Raw genomic sequence first — 25,626 nt, forward strand, 5'->3', positions numbered from 1 at the left:
GTCATGTTTCCAGTTCAGACCTCATTTCACCATAAGGAACAAAAGCATTAAAAAAACAGAGAGTACAGCAATATGTTTGCTCATTTTAATCTGGGTACACAGTGACCAGAATAAACAGAAATTGGGAATTCACAGGTGCTAATGAAAAGGTGGATCTCTGGTACTGCTTCCAGGGGATTTCACTGCACTGCTAACAGTCAAATGCCTGTAACAGGATTAGGCCATGTTTCAAATGATACTGTGGTATCATTCTCATATTTAAAAAGATGGTCTAGACACACTCAACACACTAACATATCGTTGTATTATACAATAAAAATTTAGTAAAAATAATACAAATTCTCTTTCAAATAAACAAAAAGACACTATAAAAAATATCTCTATTTTACAAAGATGTGTGCATAAACTTGTACAGTTCTTGAGTGGTCCGTTGATTTACGAGATGAGGCACACCTCAAACAGACTAGCCACTGAGTGCATTCGGTAGAAGATCCCAAACGGCATTCCGATATTCACAACTGCTGCCCAGGTTTGGAATTCAAATATGTCTGATCCAACGGTGTTGTCAAACTGAGGCCGGGCTCCAAAGGCTGAAATAATCCAAAGCTACAAGACACAAATGCAATGTACACAATTAGATTTAAAACAAATCTATGACCCAGACATAGAAATCTAGGAGTTATACACACATAGGATGCATTTAGAAAGGAACAGTAAGCATTGGATTTGAAGTGGCTTTTTAATGCCAGGCTTGTTAACAGTAACAACCACAAAATTAAGGCAAACAAGACAACCATTGATCATTAATAATCAAGGTGCTTACTCCACTCCCAGCTTCTTCTGATTTTTTTATGTGATGAGCAATAAATAATAATAATAATGTGATAGAAGTTAATCCGATGCATGAGTATGTTAATAAAACCATTAACCAACCATACGAAAAAAACTAAGCAAGAATTTATCCTGTATGCATGCCCTCTAACTAGGGTTGCAAATTGGCTACATATTTTGTCAAATTTTTTTTGAAGATTCCAAAATATGTAAAGCTTCCAAACATTTTGGAATGTTCCTGGTAACGTTCCACCCCTGTGCAACCCTTCCCCAATAAACTCAATAAAGAATAAGGAGTCGGATACGTACAATGACATTGCAGAATAGCAGGAAGGTGCAGATCTCCTTCAGGATCCTCCTCTTCCAGGGGAGTTGACCCTGAAGCAACTTCAACGGCATGGGTAGCGTGTGAGCTGGGACGATAGAGCTGCTCCGTCTTTCCAGGTCTCTTTCTCTTACAGCCATGACGTTGGTGAAGACGGAGGCAGTCTCCGTCTCTTTGAAAGGCTCCCGATGGAGGCCCTTGATGAGGAAGGCATTCTGTAGGCACAACTGGATCACAGTCAGAATAGAATTGGTCAGGTCCAGCCTATTTACGTGCCCCTGGACTCCTGATGCCAGAAGAGCTACTATAGAGAAGTAATAAATGAGGTACTGGCCCAGGGACGATCCCACAATCAGTCCCACGTCCAGACTCCGCGTAGGGCTCTTCGCAGACACCGGATCCCTCTTATCCATCCGGAAGATTATACAACCAACCAGAGTTGCAATGGACATCAGAAGGAGGGCGACTATGTTCATGGTGTAATGCATTATCAGAGCTTCCTCCTTCTTTTTCGGATCCTCCTTGGCCACATCCACTTCGTACATCACAAACGTAGCCAGGCCCGCCACCAGAATGATCAGACCAGCAACCGGACCAATCAGAACGTCCCACAGACTGAAGTGCAGATTGTGGCTGTGGTGTTCATCCATCTGGCGACCAATGTTTTTCCACATTACGTAGGACATGGCTGATGCGAAGAGGCTGTACTCGATGTTGAAGGGATACAGGTAGAAGTAGGCCTTCTCAAAGACATCGCACATGTCATGAATACATTTACATTCACTGTTTCCAGAGCGGCCTGAGAGAAAGACAACAGAGTAAGTCAATGCAATGCTCTCAAAATGAAGTATAATGATGCAGGGATGCACTGATGCTTTTGATGTGAAAATTGCAGTTTGGCTGATGATTGGAAGCCAAGCCTCATGGCTTATGTTGGGCAGCTTGACTGCTATCTACACGAAGACATCAACACTTGTCAATATACACAACTTGCAATGTGCAATGTGGTTCACTGATGTTAAGCACCTTGTGATGTGACATTGGATCTGTGACCGCCGTTTGAAGAAATGTTGGATGAAGGGTTGACTGGAGCCACTGTTTGATGGAGCGACTCCTCTGTCACCGCCATCATCCACACCGTGAGGTTTGTAGACAGCGTCAACATCAGACCACAACTGCAATCAGAGAGTAAATATCACTATACAGTAATGCAAGCAGCCATGTTTCATAGAAGTGTACACTCAACACAACAGTCAATGCACATCAAACCTTCAGTCGGGCAAACATTTCCTTGAGCTAACTTGTATGCTCATTGCTTCACACTGAGACGTCATACAGATCTACAGTCAACGGGCGGTTACAAACAACTCTTTTCATTTACAGTTCTGAAAAAGCGTTTGATCATTTGCCTACATTTGACAGATTTTACAATTAATTCATTTTCCTGACTGTCAAGACCAGGAAATAAATTGACAAAAGCAGACAATAATAACCAATGTCTGCATAGCATCCTAGAACTCACCCTGTAATGATTTTCTGTATCTGCACGCAGTCTTTTGCATGAACCCAGAGGACGTACGTCTGGAATATGGAAGAGAATATATTTAAATGATCTAGAAATACGAGAACAACTAAAACAAAACCATTCTTTATATAAAGTTTGAACCTACCTGCACAATGACAAACAGAGCTTGCACAACAGGGAAGGCTATCTTCACCGGCGACTCGCAGTCTTTACGACCCACGTAATAAACAATCTTAAAAATATCCATGATTACACTGCAGATGCCAAAAAGAACCAGTCCACCTGATAAATACAGAAGCAGAATATAAACACTTCAGACTACTGTAGACGTCTACAAAGTAAACGAGATTTTACAGCATCTCAGCGAAAACCCAGAATTTATTTCAGAAATTCAGATTTAGTGTGGAATTTGATTCAAAAGCCATTTCTGATGGCCATTTTTGATCATACAAATGAAGACTTACCTCTCAGCCAAATTGGTCCAGCATGGCTGTCTTTGTAGAGCACTGCATTGCATACCCTGGAAGTATGGATTTTGTAGTAAACCATCCATATGGTGGTGAGAATGACGAGGAAGATGAGGAAAATCAGGAGATGAGAAGAGGTGATCTGGACCTTGTTGAAGACGCTCCCGCTCACGATGGCGATTCCCAGGAGCAGGATGTTTAAGGAGATGAATCCAGACAGAAGCCATCCCCAGTTGCGTCTCTGCTCCATTGTTTTGAACCCTCCATGGGCAAGTACCGGATCGACCGTCTCTTCATGGGAGCTAACCTGAATGGTGGATATCTGGTTCTCGATGGCTTCAAGGTCTTTCTTTGTCGTCATGTTTCCTGAATTAGAAGAGCTGTCCATGAGAAAACACAAGTCAGTTTGTAAGTGGAGCTCCAAGATTAAAACAGTCCGCCTGATTTGTGGAGAATGAACATGTGAAGAACTTCTACAAGTAGTCAAGCAAAATAATTACACAAGCTGTATAAATACTTCAACCTGCATAAGTATCCAACCAATCACCTGTCTTCTCTTCCGCTTACATCTAGCCCTGCGTCTGTCCCACATCAAAAGGGACCTGCATCCTCAAATCTGATTTGTTAATGTTGGAAATGATTTCACCTTTGCTTGCACTGGACCAAAGCCAGCCAATAGCTTCCAGGTATTGTGTTAACAATGTATAACAAGAGGGCTACTAGCAATCTACACTCATGAAGGAAATGTGAGGTACTGATCAGACACCCTCCGCTCTGAGTCATCGACAAATATTGAGCTTTAATATACTTCACTCATATCTGTTTCCAAAAAATATTTAGCCTTTATTTACTCAGCTTGTAGCAGTTTTCTGAATAACTGCAATACTGACCTCACCTGATTTCACTGTAAATGTTGAATTGTGCATTGTTTCTTTTGTGTCCTATGAGAGTAATGTATTAATGGTGATTATTAACGTCAAGACACACAATACTAACAAGCCCTTTTATCCAAAGTGACATTATTAGCAGTTCCACAATACAGAATTTCAAATGTTAACATAGTACAAAAGCTATACTAGATTAATTGTCATATACATTTACATTTATTCAAAATAGCACTATTCAATAAGACTATTGGTTAGTGACTTACCACAAGCATAAACCGCTGGCCTGCTGAGGAGCGTGCCACCTCATCGCTTATATATATTCACCTGGTGACGATGATTTAAAGCCGTAAAACTGAGGGACCTGTAACCTGTCAGACACAACACACAGTACACAAATAATTAGAACAAAATGTATGAACAATTTGACATCTACCATACACCGTGCAATTACAGGCATTATAAATCTTCAAACATCAGTGGTGGTGTGTATGATAAAGCCACAGCGATGAGGCATCATGATATAAATGGCATCTATATACAGCCCCCATAAAAATAAAATTGATGCAAGCATAACTCCAGTTTTTAATTACTGGTAATTCACAGAGTTAGTATGAAAAATATCGATTCAGCACTTTTAAAAGTACTGATGTGACAACTTGCATGTGAAGCCTTATATTAATTGTAGTTTACATTGGAGGGCCACAGCTCTGCAGGGTTTAGGAATTGAGTTAAAGACCAATGCACCAAATAAATGCTTGGAACTTTTTGGTGAAATACAGTGAAAGTATTCGGCCACCAAAGCAGTAACTAAAGATATAATAACAAATACTTACATATCAAAGCAATATAGCACAAATCTACTTTTCAGGATAAACATCTCTAAATAAATAAATAATAGAGGGATAATAAAAACCGACTTCATGTATCCACTAAAACTGGTCTTAAACGAACTGGTCAAGTGAAGGTGGATTATACTTACACTTTATCTGTATACTTATAAAGCATTAAATAACTGTTTCCTAATGCGTAATCGTGTGTGAGTGAATCTGAAGGAGGAAGCAGTGCTTTTCAAATCCAATAATATATTATTTCGCATCCCAAATGGGGAAAAGATTGCGCTCAAATATATGAAACAAAATATATTGCAGTATATTGGAAAATATCATGTAATATATTAAACATATATTCTTATATATATTTATTTTTCCAATATATTGCAATATATTGAAAGCGGCAATAATTTGTATATTTTGCAATATATTATATAATATATGTAGCCTATCATCAATATATTATTAAATGTATTCAAATATATAAAATATTAGAAAATAAAAAGGGAAAATAATATATTACAATATATCACAATATATTTGAAGAAATATATTGGTAAATTTATTTTCCTTTCGTAAGGGCTTTGTGATGACCGAGCTGAAGCCACGCCCTCACGAGCAGCAGCGCGAGCGCGTCCGACGTGTCCTTGGAAACTCCAAGTGCCTCACGCGCGCTGCAGCGGGTCAGGGGTTCAGAGCTAACGCGCAGAGCCCGTGAAAGAGTGATGGAGGCTGAGGTTCGAGATCGCCATGAATGACAAATACCACAAGGCAGCTCGGGATGGCTACCTTGATTTGCTGAAAGAAGCGACGCGGAGGGACCTGAACGCCCCGGATGAAGATGGCATGACACCGACTCTATGGGCCGCTTACCACGGCAACCTGGAGGCGCTTCGGCTGATTGTAGGGAGAGGGTAAGACTGCGCGTCACTCCCTGCGTTTTATCATCAACACGAACTGGTTTTCTTTGTAGATTTAGTGGAAGTGTAACCCGTGTGTGTCCATGTACGCCTCATATGATACGGCTCACTCAGAGCTCTGTACATAATCACACCTCAATGCTGGCGTCTCACGGCTGATGGGTTTATTAGGGTCAATTGGGTGTGAAATGTGCTGTTTTCAGTTCTTCAGTTTACTTCCCTAAACCCTTTCTTGTGATGTTTATGGTGGAGTTATGTAATATGACTTTTTATGTAATAAGTTTGCAAAGAACCATGCCATAAATACCATAAATAGTTAGGTTTTACCTCACTGTAAAACTTTTTTTTTCCCCCAAAGTAACCCAGAAGTACTTGGACATGAACTGGGTTTATTTAAGTCATAAGTAATATGTAGCACTGAATTAGTTACTTCAACAAAAGACATTTTTGAGAGTCAGATCAGGTAGGAAAAATCAACTGAAAGATTTTTGTTGTTGTTGTTTACATTAAGGGCATAGCAAACCATCAGCATAAAACCAAATTCTTATTAAAACAAATCCTATTTTTGTGGTATTTTTAAGATGTTATACATTTTGTAGCTCAGACTTGCAGAACATGCCATTAGCAACAGCACCAAGGTCACAGGTTCAATTCCCTGTTAATGCATGGACTGATTAAAAATGTATACCTTCAATGCACCTTGAGACACACATACTGCCCTTGCTACTTCTTAGTTGCCCTTATTCATTTGCAGTGTCAATTGAGTTGTTTTATCACTAACAACGTGAAAACAAGTTCCACATTATGTGAGCTACAGCCGCTCTGTTAATGCCGACGACAGAAGACTGATAAAAGCGAACACACAAAAGCTTTCATCAAGGTTTCCTCTGCGGGTTTAGAGGTCCTTTATAAAAGCTCTCAATTGTCAGAAGTTCTTCCTCTGTTTCGGCAGCCTTGAATAGATAATCAGTCTGACCATTGAAAGCCACTGGCTATTGCTATCTCCTCCACGTAATGCAAACCAAGCATCATATCTTTCTGGTAAGTGTACACATAGGGATTCTTTAATTAATCCCTTAATTTGGGTGTTTCTCTTCTGTAGTGATTAAGCCAATGCATTAAACATGGCACTGACCAATGCCAGGAACATGGGTTTCCCACAATAATACCTAACGTTTAAAGAAAAAGGCATTCAAGAGATCATAAGTGCATTACAGTAAATGAGAACAGACTCTGACCTGTCATGAACCATGCTATTAGAAGTTGAAACAGTAAAACGATGGTAAAAATAGCAACGTAGTAAAACAATAGACATTTAGGGGTAATAGGAGTCATATAGCAGTCAATTGTTAAGTGATGGTTGGAGATAGCATATGACATTACCATATATAATGCACCACTTCTAGTAATTTTATAATAATCTGCTAGTCATGTCTTATTAACTGACAGTATCAGTGGGGTAAAAATGACCGGTCATAACTCATGGTCTGAGACCAGCTGCAGTACATGTCTGATTGGGTTGGATTAAGGATATATAGGGCAATAAATTAAGTTAATATATTTAATGGTGGTATTGGCGATCCAAAATCAAGGTCAGGCAGGTTAGCAGGTCATAATCCGAATTCTGGCTTGACCCAATAGTGCACACAGCTCCCTTTGCTAACTGTGAAAACCTTGCAGCTTTTTTCATCCATAATGCATCACTGCAAGGCTTCACCTGTCACCCATCAATTATTAATTAGGCTCAGCCAGCACTAGATGCAGAAAACAGAAAGATACAGCATGACTGTAAAGTGAAAACTCTGAAACCAGCCTTTTTCAGTGCAGTTTAAGTCACCTGTAGGTGTAGGTGCACGGGGATATACTTTTAATTTAGTTTCAAGCAATCCAATTATCATATCATAATGCATCCCCCTATAACGAGTCATTGCAAAGTGTGTTGTATAGCACGTAACAGTAATGCTGAGTTCTACTAATAGAGAGTTCTGTATGTGTTTGTAGATATCTCAGCAACACATTTCCAATGAGTGTGTGCTTAAAATGCATTTTCTAGAATAGTCTGCCTTTTCTGAATTGTGGACAGTCACTATCGATGTAGTTTTAAGCGCTCATAGATTAGAATATTATGGAATGATTTGGCATTAATTCAGGGTATAGGTTGTTGATTGATCAGACCTGTGGTGACAGTCTGAACTCAGGAATTTAGTGTGACATCACCTGTGCAACTCGACCATGCTTGTTAGTAAGGAGACACCCAGCTAGCTCCCTCTTATTCAAGCAGCTGATCAGATTACAGATCTAGTGCTCTGGATTGGCACTAGGAGAGATTAACCTGGACGACTGGCTTAAATAAGAAAACGTATGCAAGTGAGACAAATAAGAGATTGTATGGGTTGTTCAACACACCTGTTTGTTCTTCTCATGAGGATTTTATATATCGAATGTGTAGAGCAGGTTGTTTCAATTTCATAGACTTATGCATTATTTACTGGCCTTCACGGATGACAAGCCAGTGCTGAAAACATAATCAAAAAATCATGGGATTGCCAGTGTGGTCTGAGCTATTCTTAGAATATAAAACCGAAGTGATAGCTTAGACAAGCCATATCCAGTGTCACCTAACACATGAAGGGTCAATCATATTATATATAAAGGCCATAGGGTCTGAGTAGTAGTTTCACAGAGGTCTCAGTTAAATGCCACACCTGATATGGATCTGTCACGGCTCTACTTTCAGGGGGAACCCAGATAAGTGTGACATATGGGGGAACACACCACTCCACCTGGCTGCCTCCAATGGCCATCTCAACTGCCTGTCCTTCCTAGTGTCGTTTGGTGCCAATGTGTGGTGCCTGGACAACGACTACCACACGCCTCTGGACATGGCTGCCACCAAGAACCACATGGCTTGCGTGCGCTATCTGGACTCCATCGCTGCCAAGCAGACAACCCTCAACCCCAAGCTAGTAAGCAAACTGAAGGACCGGGCTTTCCGTGATGCTGAACGGCGCATCAAGGATTGCGTTAAACTGCAGCAGAAGCACCGGCGGCGCATGGAGCGTAAATTTCAGAGAGACACAATGGAAGCATCGGTCTCTGATGCCATGAGCTTCTCCAGCTACGCCAGCAGCACCTTGAGTCGCAAGTTACACCACTTCAACACTGCCACTAATGTGCCATACTCCCAGGTCAGATTTTCTGCAATTGTTCTGAAATGCTTAAATATCTGTTTTGTTTAGTTGCATGCCACAGTAACTGAAGCTACACCCGTACCGTCTTTTCGCTTTAGGCTACTCTCCATGCCACAGCCAGGGGCAAAACCAAGATCCAGAAGAAGCTTGAGAAGAAGAAGCAAGGTGACGGGACATTCAAGATTTACGAAGATGGCAGGAAGAGTGTCCGCTCTTTGTCTGGCCTTCAGCTAGGCAACGACGTCATGTTTCTGAAGCAGGGAACGTACGTCAACCCTAAGGATCGGACTCGTCGTAACATCCGTGATATGTTCCGTAACGACAACGAGGATGCTGTCTCACGTGCCATCAGTGAACCGGACCTGCACGGCCATGATGTAGACTACTCAGAGATCAGCACAGACTCGGGCCATGACTCGCTCTTCAACCGGCCCGGCCTGGGCACCATGGTTTTTCGTCGCAACTATGTGAGCGGTGGACTTTTTGGCATCGGTAGCAGAGATGAAGGCAGTCTAGCAAGCAGCCAGCGTGTTGATAACGTGCGCCTCCGCAGTCGGATGCATCGCGAGCCCGGCCTGGATGATGATAGCATCGGAAGCGCCCATAGCCTGCAAGAGAGGAACATACAGGAGCTGCCATGGGAAGAGGTGGAGTTGGGGCTGGATGACGATGATGAGCCTGACACTAGCCCTCTGGAAGTGTTCCTAGCCACACAAAACATGAACGAGTTCATTCCTATCTTCAAACGGGAAAAGATTGACCTGGATGCCCTGTTGCTGTGCTCAGATAATGACCTCAAGAGCATTCACATCCCCTTGGGGCCTCGCAAGAAGATCATAGACAGCTGTCAGCGCCGATTGGAGACCTTGGAGGAGCCAGGCTGCATAGAAGACACTGAGTTGTGAGGTTCTGCCCTTAATGTCTGTTTTTACCTCAGTGAATGCTGAAGAAAAAGAGTTTACAGAACTGTTCTTCCATTTTTCTTTGAAGATGGTAATTTACTTCATCAGCATTTGGCCAGTGGACTATGCTAAAGGAGTGTCAAGTCCTGCTCCTGGAGGGCCACTTTATCTCTAGTTTCTCCTGATCCTGGAGACCTTGATTAGCTGGTTCAGTTAAACACACGTTTAATTGGAATCAACAAAATGAAAACAATCTGTGTGGTATGAAGAGAGTCTCTTGTAATATATTTTTTTTTAATAGAGAGATTTATTGAGGAACAATGTTGAAATAGCTGAAATATTATCTCTGTAACAACTGGCTATATTACCTCTTTAACTGACACAAACAATGCATTATGCATAAAAATGGTAATTCAGTTCAAAATGAATGGTTATCACTTGTCATGTGGCAAATGCAGAGTGAAAATGAGGTCACATCTCATTACTCACACTCTTAGGCCCAATCCCAATTCTATTTTATACGACGAGAGGATACAATCACTCTAAAAAGATAAACGCACAGACGTAAATACATGCAACTTCCATTTCTCTCTCTCTCTCTCTCTCTCTCTCTCTCTCTCTCTCTCTCTCTCTCTCTCTCTCTCGAATAGGCAATATTTGAGAAAATGGTTTAGCGATTTCTAATTATTGGGGGGATTAGTCTACGGTTATCGCCCTGATCAGGCATGTGCTGTGGCAGACATATGACAATGATATGACATTAGCAAATATTAGCTTTCTTTTTGAAAACATTTCTTTGAGTAACATGACCATTAATATGAACTCACAATTGAATGTAACATAAAACAAATCTTTACTTTTCGTTAAAATCTTTATTTATGCCAAAAAAAGCTTACATTTATGTGTCTTTCTGTTCGCTGTAGCAGCCATGTTGCCGAGTTAATTCATACCCCTTCGTTTGAAGTGTGGTCCCAAAAAATCTTCATTTGAAGGGCTATCTGGCCCTTCCCCTTACCCGTTCCCCTCCAACCAAAAGAGACTCGAGACACCCCTACCCCTTCACGTGAACGCGCGAAACAGAGGGGTAGGGGAAAGGGGGAGGGCTAAGGGGTAGAATTGGGATTGGGCCTTAATCTCATAATATTTCTGCCCCCATGGGGCATATATCTCAGTGCTTGTGCATTCTGTGTCTGCACATTTGACAAAATGTCATTTAAGACATAACGTGTGTATAGAAGTTGACAAATGTTTTATAATTCAGCTTTAGCTAGGTGTTGGACAGCTGAATTGTGAGCTAAATTTTGAAATGTACAGAGAATGGATTAATAGAATCTGACCTCAGTGTTGCTGTTGTGGGGACTGTATGTTGGATGAATGCACCCTCACATTATGTTGCACATAATGTTTATATGTATCTGGCCATAACACGTTTTTTGAAACACGAGTAAATGGATGAGCTGTGTGATTCATGGTTGAGTAAGCGTACACAGTGAGTCCTGTTTTGATTCTTGGAGCATAGATCTCATTACCACCGAGTCATTGAGTTTATCACAACAGTAGTTTCTGGTTGAACTAAAGTATATTGTCAGTAAACAGTATAGTTCATGCACAGGTCTGGAGTACAGCAGAAATCTGTGCTTGAGCTTTAACATGACGTCTTCCTTCAACATTCGTGAACACAAACAGCATTTACAGCCATGTTTTACAATGCATACTTCAACTTTATTTATAATGTTATTTATTGTAATGTAACTATTAAATTAAAATTTGTGCAAAATTTGTTTTTGTGGGACTGATCATTTGCTTTGATTAGCATGTTGACGTTTAAAGTGGGAAATGTTCTGGACAATACATTTTGGTAAGTATCAAAGTGCTGCATTTACTTTTGCCCAAACTGTAACAGATAGAGGTCAGCAGTCTCTACAAAGAGATCAAATGACTCATTAGGATATGGCAATATTTATGCTAAATGTCCTTCCTGACTCAGGACAGAAATAACTGGAAGACACAAAGCAACAAGCACGTACTCCAGATGACAGCTCCACCTTACACTGAACCAGAGTTAGTAAGGTCACGAGGGAAGGCTTACACTTATCATGCTTTCTCTGACCTGGCAGGACAACAGCTTAGATCTTTACCCGAGGCTACACAACTACACTACATTAAATGAAATTCAGCTGTCTGCATTACAGTCATATATGTAGTGCCTTTGTTCAAAACTACACTCTTAATAAGAAATAAACTGGGTGTAAAGAGATTTTCTGCCTTGGTCCTGCACATTTCCCCACTGCACTACACATTTTGTACTTTTATGCTCTACTTATTTAATAAAGCCAATCCAGATCATCGGCTCATCAGAAGAGTTCTTCATAAACTGAACTGTGAAATAAAAGAGACATGATAATAAGCAGGGCTGATCTGAAGAACCTGTAATGTATCGTAAAAAGCTTTAAATATCCAAAGAGTCATTTAGCAAATCAAGAAGCCAAAACAGGTTCTTGATAAGAACTGACTGGTATAATTAATTTATTCATAAAATGCATGTTTGCATTAAACTCCCTGAATTAAAAATAATAATGTGAAAATTATGTATAGCCAAAAATCTCAAATGCTTCAATTTTTTTATTAAGAGAAATGATTATGCAGTATGAAATTCATCTTTCCATCACAACATACAGAACTATATATATATATATGTGTGTGTGTGTGTGTGTTTACCAAAAGCACCCAGATAAAACACGTTTCAGTGTGTGATTCTGATTAAATCATCAATGATTGTTATGCTGTGTTAAAATCCTTAAGAATTATTTTGCCATCACATCCCCCATCAGATCAAGTGATACTAAACCTTTCATGCACTAAAATCAGTTTCATCGTAAACAGGATTTACGAAATGCACTCCTGACTGAGTTAGGGTTATTGAGTTTGTCATCTCTGTCCCGTACAGCCCTGGTTCCTCAGGCATCATAGTCGGTTTGTCAAACATGGGGTTGTCAAAGCCCTGGTCCAAGGTGCCGCCAAGCTCCCCAATGTCACTACTGTTCTTCCATTTGGTAAACGAGGGGATGCTAGGCATTCTGGGTATCTTAACAATGCCACGACGGTAAAGCAACACAACAACTGCAAGTAAACCCACTCCAAGCAGGGAGCCCAGCACTGCGCCCACCACGACCCCTGCACTGTTTCCAGCCGCCTCGCTGCTGCTCGCCCCTGATGACGCCTGAAACTCTGCGCTGGTGATGCCGAAGTTCAAGCCGTGGTTGTGCACATCCCGCACTACGTCTCGAGCGAGAGCTTCAGCCAGCTTCCCGGCATCCTGACCTGTCTTCTGATCCAGAAGCACCACCTGAATCTCCTGAGTGGCTCCGAAAGGAATCACTCGCAGCAGCCTCTGCTCTTTTGACACCTTCGACATGGCCATCTGTGTCGATTCATACTTATGCTGATTGAGAAAGAGGTGCTGCAGCCGCTGGCGATACGACTCAAAGTTGAAGCTCGAAGAGAACTCAACGTTCACGATGGCACCACAAACATCGCAGCAGTGTCCCACCGGGTGCAGGGGTTTCTTGCACGCCAATGAATCGCATTTCACATTTGAGCAGATCTTGTCTCGATTTCCGGAGTTATCACAGATGCATCCCGTGTTATCGTCACAGCCTGAACTACCAACTTTAAGGGTTGAGGAGCCATGGAACTGCAGCTTGCCAGAATTGGACGTCAGGTACTGAGAAAACTCAAAGCTGCTGGTGAACTTTTTCCCAAAAACAGACACACTCTTCACGGGCACGTCATGATCAGATGAAACGTCCACACGGAATGAGGTGCCCTCTCGAAATACCACGTCGTCAAACTGGCACGGGACACTCTCCTCGTGGACTGAAAACTGATATGTACCTCTGTGCAGATCGTCGATAGTGGTCGCAGCCACCCACATCGATGGATCGAACCATTTCAGAGATTCTGGGTCTTTAAAGTGTGCCGTGACCCCAGATCCACAACCAGGATCTCCACCCTCTCTTACAGTAAACCCAGCGCCGGATGCCAGAATCAGCTCTCCATCCACCGGCAAGCTCATTCCAGCGATAGTGTGAGCCGTTTCGACATACACTGATACTTTCCTCTGAGCTAAAAACACAACTTGGTCGTTACCGCAGGGTACAGAGCCTTTATCCCAGTTGGTAGCATTTTCAAAATTGGTGTCTGGAATCCATTGCTTGTAGAGAGCGTTAGCAAAAGGTAAAATGCAAAGGAAAATCAAGACATTGTGTCGAAGAGCCATGGTGAAAGGAATGTGTAGGAAGAAAGACAGAGTGACCTTTGGTCGGTCACTAACGGTGCGACTATCACATGAGTGCTCACTCTTTAACTTAGTGACAAATTCACAAGAGCTGTTTTGTCAGTAAAACATCTACCAAAATGACAAAAAAAGCACAAATATATTTAAGACAACCTGTTGGTGCTCTGTTGTGTACAGTACTTCTAGCAGCGAGTTTCAAGAAAAACATGGTCTAAGGATATAAGAAAAACTTAATTGTTACATTACCTCCCTCTCTCTGTCTCTCTCATGTTTCTTCTTAAATATAATGTTACTTCAGTATATACAGTGTAATTGAAAGATTCTGTAAGTGATTTCCACCATTTTGCAAACTTACGCTGCATTCAATCCATGTGGTTATTACTGTGATTTCGAGATGACAACACGTGACACTCTACTTGGAGCTGTTCACTCCCTTGGACTCGTAACTATTGCACTATCAATGCCTAAACGCAGTGTCTAATAAATCTGAGGAAGTCGGGTGGGACAAGCTCTAGTTCTCAGAAAACTCCCAGTTCAAAAGTTGTAATTACGTGTTCTGTGGGAACGTGGATGCTTTTTACAAGAATCTCGCAATCACAGTAATCACAATTCAGTGGCATAAACGCACCTTTAGCCGCTGAATTACACTAGCTCAGTCACTTTAACAACAAGCCCTCTCTCAAAAACCATGCTCTACATAGACATGACATCCAGTTCAATGTCAGCAAACACGTAATTTGCTTAAATGTTTTACAGCCAAATAGTGTTCCTGATTGGCTAATTTAGAGACTTGGCAGGTAATGAGGTGTTCAGCCATGATACAACAAAACATAATTAAATAAAGATACAAAAACAATACCTTGAAGGATTAGCACATATGCTACAATTACTCTCCAAGTTACTCTATATTACCTTGTATATGTATTTTTTCTTCTTTTTTTTATTTTTTATTTTACATCTCCCCTGACTTTTGCTATTATTCAGCACAAAAAATAGATAAAAAATAATGTTGACATGGAACAGCTAAGATCACAAGAACGCAAACCTCAGCTTATCTCGGCCTTTGTTGTCCTTTTACTGTTGTTTCAGAACAGCTAGTCACTTTAATTAGTATCTGAGCAGGACAATGCTAATGCTAAGCAGCATCTAGACGGAGATATCATGTTATACCTGTTCTTTTTCTCACTGCTAGTCAGATAATGGACCAGTGACAATCGTTTGTAAACATTGGATAAGGATTTTTTTTTTTTTTTTTTTTTTTTCATGTACAAATCTTTGTGTAAATGAAATAACAACAAAAACAGATATTTGCATACTATTTGATTTAGGAATCATTATTTGAGTCACTAAAGGAGGACAGCGTAAATGAAATATTAGTAACGTTTACTTCTCATAGAGTGGACGTGTGTTTACATACAGTACACGTCAGCAGGACATTACCCTGTCTCTGCCTGCACCAACATGAACACACAGGTGAGGTGTCACTTGTATTTCCGTTAAAGAAAGAGCCGTCAATGACTATATGTAGAGTTTTCCATCTTCGGTCACGTTTAGTGCAGCTGTCTGCATGAATTGTGGATGAAGAAATAATAATAATAATAACAGTAATAATAATAATTATTATTATAATAAATCGGTTGGATTATACATAAAATTAAAATGTCGTAGTATTAAAACTTGAATTGATACAGTATTTGTTTTGAAGGACTCTCAGGGTGAAGTGCCATTCATTATTCAATGAGGATGAAAGTGCGTTTAGGGAGAAGAAATCAAATATCAAGTGAGTTTTTAGAGTTAGGAAACACAAAGACTACAGAAATCGTTTGGCATTAAGTGGCATTTAAAACTGCGAGAATGATCTCTTATTAGAGTGAGCAGTCTAATGCACTACATATTTGTTGTTGCACTACATATTGCCATCCTGATTTACCTCTTCTGTGAGTTTCTCAGCCGAGGTTATATTTCAAACATGTTCACCATCGTTTTACTTCTGTCATGCGACTTCTGGACAGTGAAGGTGAGCGGGGAGTCAACATGAGATCTTAATACGTCATCTTATTATTTCTTTGACTTCAAGAATGTATAATAAATCTGGTCTTCTCTATGAAGCACATGTCTGAATGTTTCTGTGTTTTTTTATATGTGAATGTGACGGGGCGGCTTGAATCAGGTGGATGAAGAAGGTCACAGTCATTGTATCTTTTATTGCAGATCAGTGCGTCTAGCCACCCACGACTTTACTACACAGGACATTAAAATATTTGTATTTATGGAAGTCAACCATATAATACTAATTAGGTTTACTGTGACTAACAATACTGAGGTAATGTACAACTTTAAAATATAGCTATAGCTAACTTTTATCGCAGCTCGAACAAAGTTTAATGATCATGTTTTGTCACTGTTAGTGAATGCAAGTGTAATTATTTTAAAAAGAGCAGGATTTCCTCTTGAGTCACGGTGTTTAAATATTAAGTTCATATAAATGTGTAATTCTGTCATCATTCACTAACCCTCGTGTTGTTCCAGGCCAATATTGACTTTATTTGTTGTGTGGAGCACTAAAGGAGAAATGTTGAGGATCTTATACAGCACCAAACAGAATAAAAAAAAAGTCACATGATAGCTTTGTGTGAAAAACAGAAGTTGAAATTCAGATTTACTGTACGCAATAAAACAGTAAAAATGTCCTCCGCCGCACTTCTCAAATCTTACTCTCAATTTCTGCGTATTTGAACATGCTGATCATAAATATTGGCTTTTTTAGCTTGTCAGATGTGTGAACCATCACTTTTATGGTAAAGAGCTGTGTTAAGATTCTTCTAAATGTCTCCTTTTTTGTTCCGCACAAAGACAAATATAACATCATACACGTGAAACAATGTTAGGGGGAATGAACTATTAGAGAATTTCATTTTTGACTGAACTATTTCTTTCATTTATCTATTTCTTTATAGTGAAGCAGTAAAAATGTCTAAAATGCTGATACACTGATTTTCTGGCTTGGTCTGATCGTGTCCAGTGTTTTGGGTTTTTATTGTGTTTCTTCTTTCCTTCAACATGAAGTGGTTGGTGAGTCTGAATACATCAGTTTGTTGCATAAAACCTGAGCTGTGTGTGTGTGTGTATGGGTATGACACAGGTATTACAAGGGGGGGGGGGGGGGGGGGGGGGCGACTTATGAGGACATAACCCATGTACCCATTTTTCAAAACGCTTATAAATCATACAGAATGAGTTTTTTTGAGAAAGTAAAATTGCTCAAAGTTTCCTGTGAGGGTTAGGGTTAGGGGTAGGGTTGGTGTAGGGCCATAGAATATACAGTTTCTACATTATAAAAACCATTACACCTATGGGATGAACACACTTTACACAAAAACAAACATGTGTGTGTGATCATGGGAGTTTTGCTGCAGTGGGCTAATCTATATGAATATGAACTGAAGAACATGGCACCTAATTATTTTTCTACTAAATATATTTCTAGTATATATAATAAACTTCCTAAAAAATGAACTGTTCTTTATTCTTGTACAGGTAGCAGACAAGCCAGATGGACCCTAATTTGACTGTGGCTGGCTTACTTTTATTTGTTCCTCCCTCATTTTGTTTGGTTGGGCTATTTTTTTTTTTTTTTTTACTAATCATCATGATTTTAATGGAAAATTCTTCTTTCTTCTTCACTTTCCCAATGACAGCTTTTCTTTTCTTTTTTGGTCAAACTTTGTGTTGCTTTATCAGTATATAATAAGATCATTAACAAGATCCATTATTTGTATAAAAGTTCACATTAAAATCTTTTGAGTACAGTGCTGATCTAAAAGTATGTCTTAATGATACAGTAACTACAGTTATAAATCAATGTAAAGTGTCCTTCAGCTGGTCTCCAGGTGTCTCTGTTGTTCCACACAGAATGTGATACTTTAGAAACTCAGCAGTGATCAAGCTACAATCAAACAATACTTGAGAATGTGACTGTTAAGATCTTAAGTACTAAAACCGAGAAAAGCTGCAGTGCTTAATACAATTCTGTCCAAAGCACAGCGATATTTGACACTATCAATAAAGTAGTGCACTTTAACATTTGCCCTCATCGATTTTGTTTTATTATTAGAATCATTAGTTTATGTTTGTCTTTTTATTTTTAGTTTGTGGACAGATTCTCACTATTAACTAAGTCAGCTGCTCTGTTCTTGTCATGTACCACTGGCACTGAGACAATGGGATTTCTACATATTCATCTGTCAGATCTATAAAGATGCAATGCTGTTGGACACCACTGCCAGCTTAATTTAATACAATTCAGACACTAGGTCTAGCGAACTGTTTCTCAGTGTATGAAAATGACATATTCAGTGTATTCTCAGTGAATATGTTTATACTAAGTAAATATAAATCCATATTCACAATATTACAACTGAGACAAGACAAATGATATGCTATTAAAAACAAGATCTGATAACCAGGATATGCAAAATCATTTTTTATTTTATTTTATTTCAGCTATTTGACTGGATGGTTAACATATGCACTATATTTTGGCAAAATATTAAGATTAAGAATCTTCAATATTTTTGGTGCATTTATGCCGAATAGGAATTCTTGAAGTTTGAATTCTTTGAAGCATATATGTCTTCTAATTTATATTTAATTGACTAGTGTAAAACGAAAAAAAGAAGAATTTGAAGAATTGGCTCCCTCTTAATTCATGAATTGCCATTTAAAATTGGTATTTTCAAAGAAATTCATCAGACACACATCAAAGGAATTTCATTGCATCACACATTTTTTTTCCAGTTACAGGGGGAGAGCGGGGTGAGATGAGCCAGTTTTTACTTATCGAGTGCTTAAAGTGAGCACATGACAGAAATGAGTCCAACTTAAATAAGTACATACAACTTGGGATGTAGTGCATCATCAGGAATAGTTACTCTGGATCTAAAATAAACTGTTTTCAAAATATGGTTTTCCAAAAAAAAATAAAAAAATAAAAAAACATTTTATATGTATGTTCTATTAATGATAGAAATTCACCTACATGAAAATTAATAGTACAATAATAATTACTGTGACAACTGTTGTTAGCTCAGTATTTTGCATGTACAATGTCATTTTTATGCATGAGTAATAACATATTAGCTTGTATAAGTTGTATCTATGTATGTACTTGCTTTCATGAACATGATACAAAAAAATATGCTTTTTTTGTATTCAGCATGTAAAACTTAATTAAAAAAAATGAAATTATTTTATAAAAAATTGTTTCACTTGGATACTTACAGCAGTTTATTTCAATTTCAGTCTGCTTTAAATCAATATCAATACATTTAAATTCAAATTACAATTCAACATTTTGCTCCCAAGCACAATTCGAATGTAGACATTCAATTTGAAAGGCATTCTCACTCCAGCTCTGAATGCATCTCAACCCTGCTGGGGGTTAAACTAATACTCCCTTCAGGTAAACAGCATTACTCATCATCACATGCAACGTCAAAAGAAAACCAAGTGTTTGTTGATATCAATAGCTCCTTATATAACAACTGTTATCATGGTATCAACACTGTTGTCTAATCAGATTACAAGAACACTAAAATCGCCTTGCACAGAATTGCATGCAAAGGCATGATTTCATTTTATCTATTATATCTTATTTCTATCTTTTATATCTGATGGTGGGATCTTTCATTGACAAGCTGATAACATAGTCACGGGGCAGTCACCAATTAAGACTTAAAAGTTGTTTGAGAGCATAAACAGTGACCCTCCACACTTTGAAAAGTCTAGATCTGTCACAGTGATGAATGAAGGATTCAAAAGCAGAGATGACAGGAATAACAGTCTTTAATGAAATAATAAATAACAAAGGCAGTCCGTCATTAAAGCACACCGAACTGGTAAATGGTAACTTGAAAGGAAAGACTCCTGTCTTGGTGAATAACAGAGGAGGACTCCCTTGAAGCAGACTTGAAGCTCAGTAGACAACTCAGTCAGGGTTAGAGGACCACAGAGGTTTTATCAATTATAAATTAATAATAATAATTAATTAATTAAAATTATAAATTTATAAATTAATACATACAACCCAAATCATTAAACAAAACAGAATTAAAGCAAAATGGCAGTGCTGAAGGTGCCAGCCATGCTGAAATCATGTTGTTACAGGATGCAAACTGGGAGTGAAACAAGCCCACTCACAGAATGGTTTCAACTCCTAAAGCACATAAAAGATTTATAACCCCATTTACCTTCATGAGGGCCAAAGGGAAATAGGAGGTTATACATACCAAATCATGCAAAACACATCATCTATCCGGCAGCCACCACTCTATTCTGCCGACGGCAGAATTCACCCACAAAGGCATCACATGCAGTTCGCACATGCATTATCTATGGGTGCAGCATGCACTCACCCGAACGTCAGCTCAACCAAAATAACTGTTAGCAAACAACAAACATATAATAAAAGGACTTTTAGCATCTACCACATGGAAAACCTTGCAGAAAACACCCATACATACCCCTCGTGCAGCACAACGAGACGCCGGAAGTGAGATTGCCAGATATGACGCAATACTTGTTTTGGCGAACCGCTCGCCTTATATACACGCTACCTCGCAAATGTTGCCTGAGGGGGGCGTGGTCAAAAAGGACCACAGCAATAATTTGCGTTTCACCACAAATAGAAATAAGTCCAATAAAACGAGGCATGAGCTTGCGAGACGTCTCTTGAATAGGCAAATTGCGGGTGGATAACCACACCCTCTGTCCGCAAATATATCTGGGAGATCTCACCCTGCGGCAATTAGTGGCTCGACAAGTACGTTCCATAGTTTCATGTAAGGCAGATCTCACCCTCTTCCAGGTACTCTTACATCTCTGAATAAAAGCCTCGATGGACAGAACCGAAGCCTGAGGCTCCTGCACAGAGAAAATGGGCGGTTGGAAACCAAGGCAACCTTCAAACAGAGAACACCCAGTGGTGGACGATGGGAGAGAATTGTGATCATATTCGGCTCATGGTAACTGCTTGCACCATGACGCGGGATTCTGAGAGAGGAGACTACGTAGCATTCTACCAAGAATCTGATTGGTCCTTTTGGCTTGCCCATTGGTCTGTGGATGGAATCCTGATGACAGGCTGGGGGAAGCCCCTATCTGGCGACAGAGTACCCTCCAGAACAGAGAAGTGAACTGAAGACCTCTGTCAGACACAATGTCAAAAGGAAGACCATGGATCTTGAATACATGATCCACCATAATCTGTGCGGTCTCCTCAGCCAACGGTAACTTAGGGAGCGGAATAAAATGTGCAGCCTTAGAAAAACAGTCCACGACTGTGAGAATGACTGTATTACCAGACGAAGGGGGAAGCCCGGTAACAAAATCCAATGCAATATCCGACCATTGACGTGAAGGAACGGGAAGAGGTCTGAGAAGACCCGCTGGAGGATTGTTACTAATCTTAGTCTGAGCACAGATAGAACAAAAAGCAACAAAAGATGAAAATCGTGCTCACGAGTGGGCCACCAAAATCTCTGACAGATAGCCACTAGCGTTCCTCTTACTCCGGAGTGCGCGACTAATTTCGATGAATGAGCCCAGCGAAGAATCGTTGAACAACCAGCCTCATGTACAAACAAAGTTCCCTCAAGAGTGTGGGGTGGTCTAGTAGTGTGAGAAGGATGGGCGCAGACGTAAAAAGCCTCTTTAGATGGTCAAACGCATCCTGTCCAGCCTCAGACCAAGAAAATTTGGACTTGGACAAAGTTAATGTGGTAAGAGGTGTGGCAACCTGGCTAAAGTTACGAATAAAGCACCGGTAAAAATTAGCAAACCCCAGAAATTGCTGGAACATGACTTGAGAATCAGGAACAGCCCAATCAAGAACTGCTCGAACCTTGTCAGGGTCCATACTAATCCCCTCCGCTGAAACAACCGAACCATGAAAAGTAACAGATTGAAAGACGCATGTCTCAGCCTTGACGAATAGGTGATTCTCTAATAAGCGCTGCAGGACGCGGCCAACGTGTTGACCATGTACCTGGAGAGAGGGTGAGAAAATTAAAATTTAATCCAAGTAAACTAACACGAAAACGTTTAGCATGTCTCCTAAGACATCGTTTATTAATGCTTGAAATACAGCTGGGGCATTGACCAAACCGAAAGGAAGAACCCGGTATTCAAAGTGACCAACAGGTGTATTGAAAGCTGTCTTCCACTTGTCTCCCTCCTTAATACGCACTAAATGGTAGGCACTGCGCAAGTCTAACTTAGTAAAAATCCTTGCGCCCTGGAGGATCTCAAAAGCAGATAACATGTTACAATAATCCAACAAAGAATCTACCAGAGCAGACACCAGATTAAGGGTGAACACTTAGGGCAAAGTGGAAACAGGTGTCAAAGCAAATCAGCGCAGGCACTGATGCAATGACAAACAGGTTCATGAAGAGAGAGAGATCAGCAGAACAGAGAAAGAGAAAGTGTAAAATGGTAATGAACTAATAAGGTGTGTGTGCGCACGCATGTGTGTGTGTGTGTGTGTGTAGGTCAATGAGAGAGCTTGAGAAAGCGAAAAAGGAAGAAACACAACTCTAGACAAGATCTGGTTTTCTTTATGATAAATAGGATTATATCAGTAATTGCTATTGATAGCTTTCCGTCACATGACATTCTCAAAGATCTGGAGAGCAAAACATTCATGGGACTGCAGCACAAGCCTATCAGTTTTCCATCTGTTTCACAGACGCAAATATTTAGATCACCTCTCAAAAAAATAAAACAAAGGTATGTGAACAAAATGCAACAAAATGTTTTGGTCATTTGCAATCCATATTAAGCACCGGCGGCAATATTTCAATCATTAAACAGTGAAACAAACATTGTAAAAACACTTAAAGTGCTTTTTATATATATATATATATATATATATATATATATATATATATATATATATATATATATATACAAAACAGTAAGATTAAAAGAACAAATTCAGCAATCACTATATGAATGATGCATAGTACACATAGGCAAGCAGATGAGGCTGGAATATGAATGCAATCTGCTTAATGGTTCAGCATTTTCCATATAGGCTTAATGGTTTTCTATGCGAAACCATTTAACGTGAAACTTTGCATATTGCGTTGATATTCTGGATCCATATGCTTGCCTATACAAAATACACATCATCAATAAGGTGTTTACTGAATTTCACCTTTTAATATTTGTGTTTTATTACATTACTACTGCGTAAAAATAACTGGTAGTCAGTGGAGCAAAGCTTTGTTTTGCCCTCCAGGTGGGCGTTCCTATGGACTGAATTTTTAAACAGTTTTCAGTGGGCAATTGATGTTGAAAAGACAACAAATTGACGTTCAGACATTGACATTTAAAAGGTCAAATATGCAAGTTAAAAACTTCAACATGAAATGACACTGATTTGTTGTAAATGGAAGGTCAAATGTATTGGTCTACATATACATTAAACCAATTTCAGAGTGGGATTAGCTTCCTATTTTCATCCAATTACCACTGGAAGAGACTGACGTCAATTAAAATTATGTTACAACATTTTGATCAAGTGTTGACTAAGATTTCATGTCAAATTGATATCAAGGTGCCCACTGGGCTGTTGCCTTGCAATAGCATCATGAGATGCTTAACCTTTGACCCTCTTTCTTGCCCAGATGTCCCTTTTATATGTTCAAAAAGTATCTTGCACAATAAAAACAACTTAAAAGTGCAAAGATGCTCCTGTATTAAAAACGAGGCAATCAGAGGATTTACTCTATAACATATTTCAATGCATATAGTGTAAACATTAAAGAAAAGTTTAAGAACAGTATGGGTTATTTAGGGATGGCGACCCATTGGTTGGCCCCAGTATTGTACACTTCCCTTGCATTGGACGGGTGATCAATATCAATATACATTAAAAACATTTTTTTTTTTTTTTTACTTTCTTGATCAACAGATCAACAATACATTTTCTTCAAAGTATTAAAATGTACTGATTTATTCATTAATCTTAATAAGTTGATATATGCTGATTAATTATTACTTTGCAAGATGTCATATCTTAATTCTAATAAAAAATTATGGCAATCATTTGTCATTATAGCACTAAGCAGGCTTAAGTTATAAGATAATTAAAACGTTACTTACAATCTTTCGGTGTCCTGACAAGTGTAAAAACTGCACCTTCTTCAAGGCCTTCTTATAGGTGAGTCTCAGACGTTGTAAGCAACCTTTGACCCCCGGGTCAGGCAGTATTCTCAGAACATGAGCATCTCTCTGAATACCTCTTTGGCAAATAGAGACAATCGCAGAAATTATCTCATTGTATATTGCTCACTTTACTCTTTTACAACGTCGTTTATATGACCTTGAATCAATTTTTTTTTACTCTATAATAATCGACTCTCATTTTTGCAAAAGAATTACTAACTTGCGTCATAAAGGCAATAACACTTAAAATGTGTCATACTTCCTTTTATCAACTGCCAATACAGATCTACAAAACCACATTTAATCCTACAGTCTGGGCTGGTTTAACAGCTTTACATTCATTGTTGCTTAAATTCAATTGCTATGGAATTATTACATAATGATCTATGCCTCTGCATCGACTTTTACAATAAAAGAACACCAAAAATAAAAATTAAACTATTTTTTTTTTACACATAATTTATTAACTTGATAATATTTTGCAATTATAGCACTTCCGAACACCAGAGGACGGAGGGCTATCAAGATTTCTCCTTGGCAAAGTTCCCTGTTGAGGGATTTAAGACATACATTTTCTGAAAAGCTGTTTTGCATCAACATGGACTGTGGAAAGCATAATACAAATAAAATAACTAGGTTTGACAGGTAATCACTTTTCATTCTGAAATCGTGCAGCCATCGCTGTCTAGTCATTCATTAGTGAGTTCAAATATACTGCACAGGGATTATAGAGATTAGTGTAGATAATTTGTCTCTGATAATTTTGATATTTTATCATACTTACAGATCAGAGATGATATGGGTTATCTCTAGTCAATCTTATAGGATATCTTTTATTGGTGTGTCCAATTTGGATAAGTAAATATGCTTATCGGTAGTGCATCTTTATCTTCCAGTTCAGCCTTTTCAGGGCCATTGGGATATCATTATGGTAATGGCCTACACAAAATCATTGGTGAGGTCATATGGCAAAATGGGAGTTGAAATTCATTTTTAGAGACCGACATGAATTAGTTATTAAACAACCATTGACTTTTTGAAATGTTGGAAGTTTGGGACATGTTAGTATGCTATGCTTTGGCTGTGTGTACTCTGTTAAGCTTTGTGTACACAGTGTAAATGCTGTGACATAACATAACTTGATGAATACTCAAAATTGTTTGCACACATTTGCAGGTGCATTTACTAAGATTTTTTATTGATGTTAAGTGTGCAAACAAT

The 25,626-nt window shown here is 39.1% G+C and overlaps 3 protein-coding genes across 3 annotated transcripts; 1 reads left to right on the plus strand and 2 right to left on the minus strand.

Annotated features, from left to right (window-relative positions):
* Nucleotides 1-73: 73 nt before the first annotated feature.
* On the minus strand, nucleotides 74-24,405 carry LOC113053239 (proton channel OTOP2-like). Its single transcript, XM_026218104.1, has 8 exons — nucleotides 24,343-24,405; nucleotides 4,299-4,403; nucleotides 3,146-3,528; nucleotides 2,827-2,963; nucleotides 2,679-2,737; nucleotides 2,183-2,331; nucleotides 1,141-1,955; nucleotides 74-606 (listed from the first exon to the last, which is right to left on the minus strand). Exons 2-8 carry the CDS (start codon nucleotides 4,340-4,342, stop codon nucleotides 436-438), a joined length of 1,758 nt encoding a protein of 585 aa, XP_026073889.1. The 5' UTR covers nucleotides 4,343-4,403; nucleotides 24,343-24,405; the 3' UTR covers nucleotides 74-435.
* LOC113053252 (Usher syndrome type-1G protein homolog) lies at nucleotides 5,451-10,439 on the plus strand. Its single transcript, XM_026218124.1, has 3 exons — nucleotides 5,451-5,779; nucleotides 8,523-8,973; nucleotides 9,075-10,439. The coding sequence occupies exons 1-3, from the start codon at nucleotides 5,616-5,618 to the stop codon at nucleotides 9,879-9,881; spliced, it is 1,422 nt and encodes a 473-aa protein (XP_026073909.1). The 5' UTR covers nucleotides 5,451-5,615; the 3' UTR covers nucleotides 9,882-10,439.
* Nucleotides 12,480-15,544, minus strand: LOC113053243 (protein amnionless-like). Its single transcript, XM_026218113.1, has one exon. The coding sequence runs from the start codon at nucleotides 14,155-14,157 to the stop codon at nucleotides 12,730-12,732; it is 1,428 nt and encodes a 475-aa protein (XP_026073898.1). The 5' UTR covers nucleotides 14,158-15,544; the 3' UTR covers nucleotides 12,480-12,729.
* Nucleotides 24,406-25,626: the final 1,221 nt, after the last annotated feature.

The sequence above is a fragment of the Carassius auratus genome, chromosome 3, assembly GCF_003368295.1.
Source record: "Carassius auratus strain Wakin chromosome 3, ASM336829v1, whole genome shotgun sequence".
In the NCBI taxonomy this organism is placed as follows: domain Eukaryota; kingdom Metazoa; phylum Chordata; class Actinopteri; order Cypriniformes; family Cyprinidae; genus Carassius; species Carassius auratus.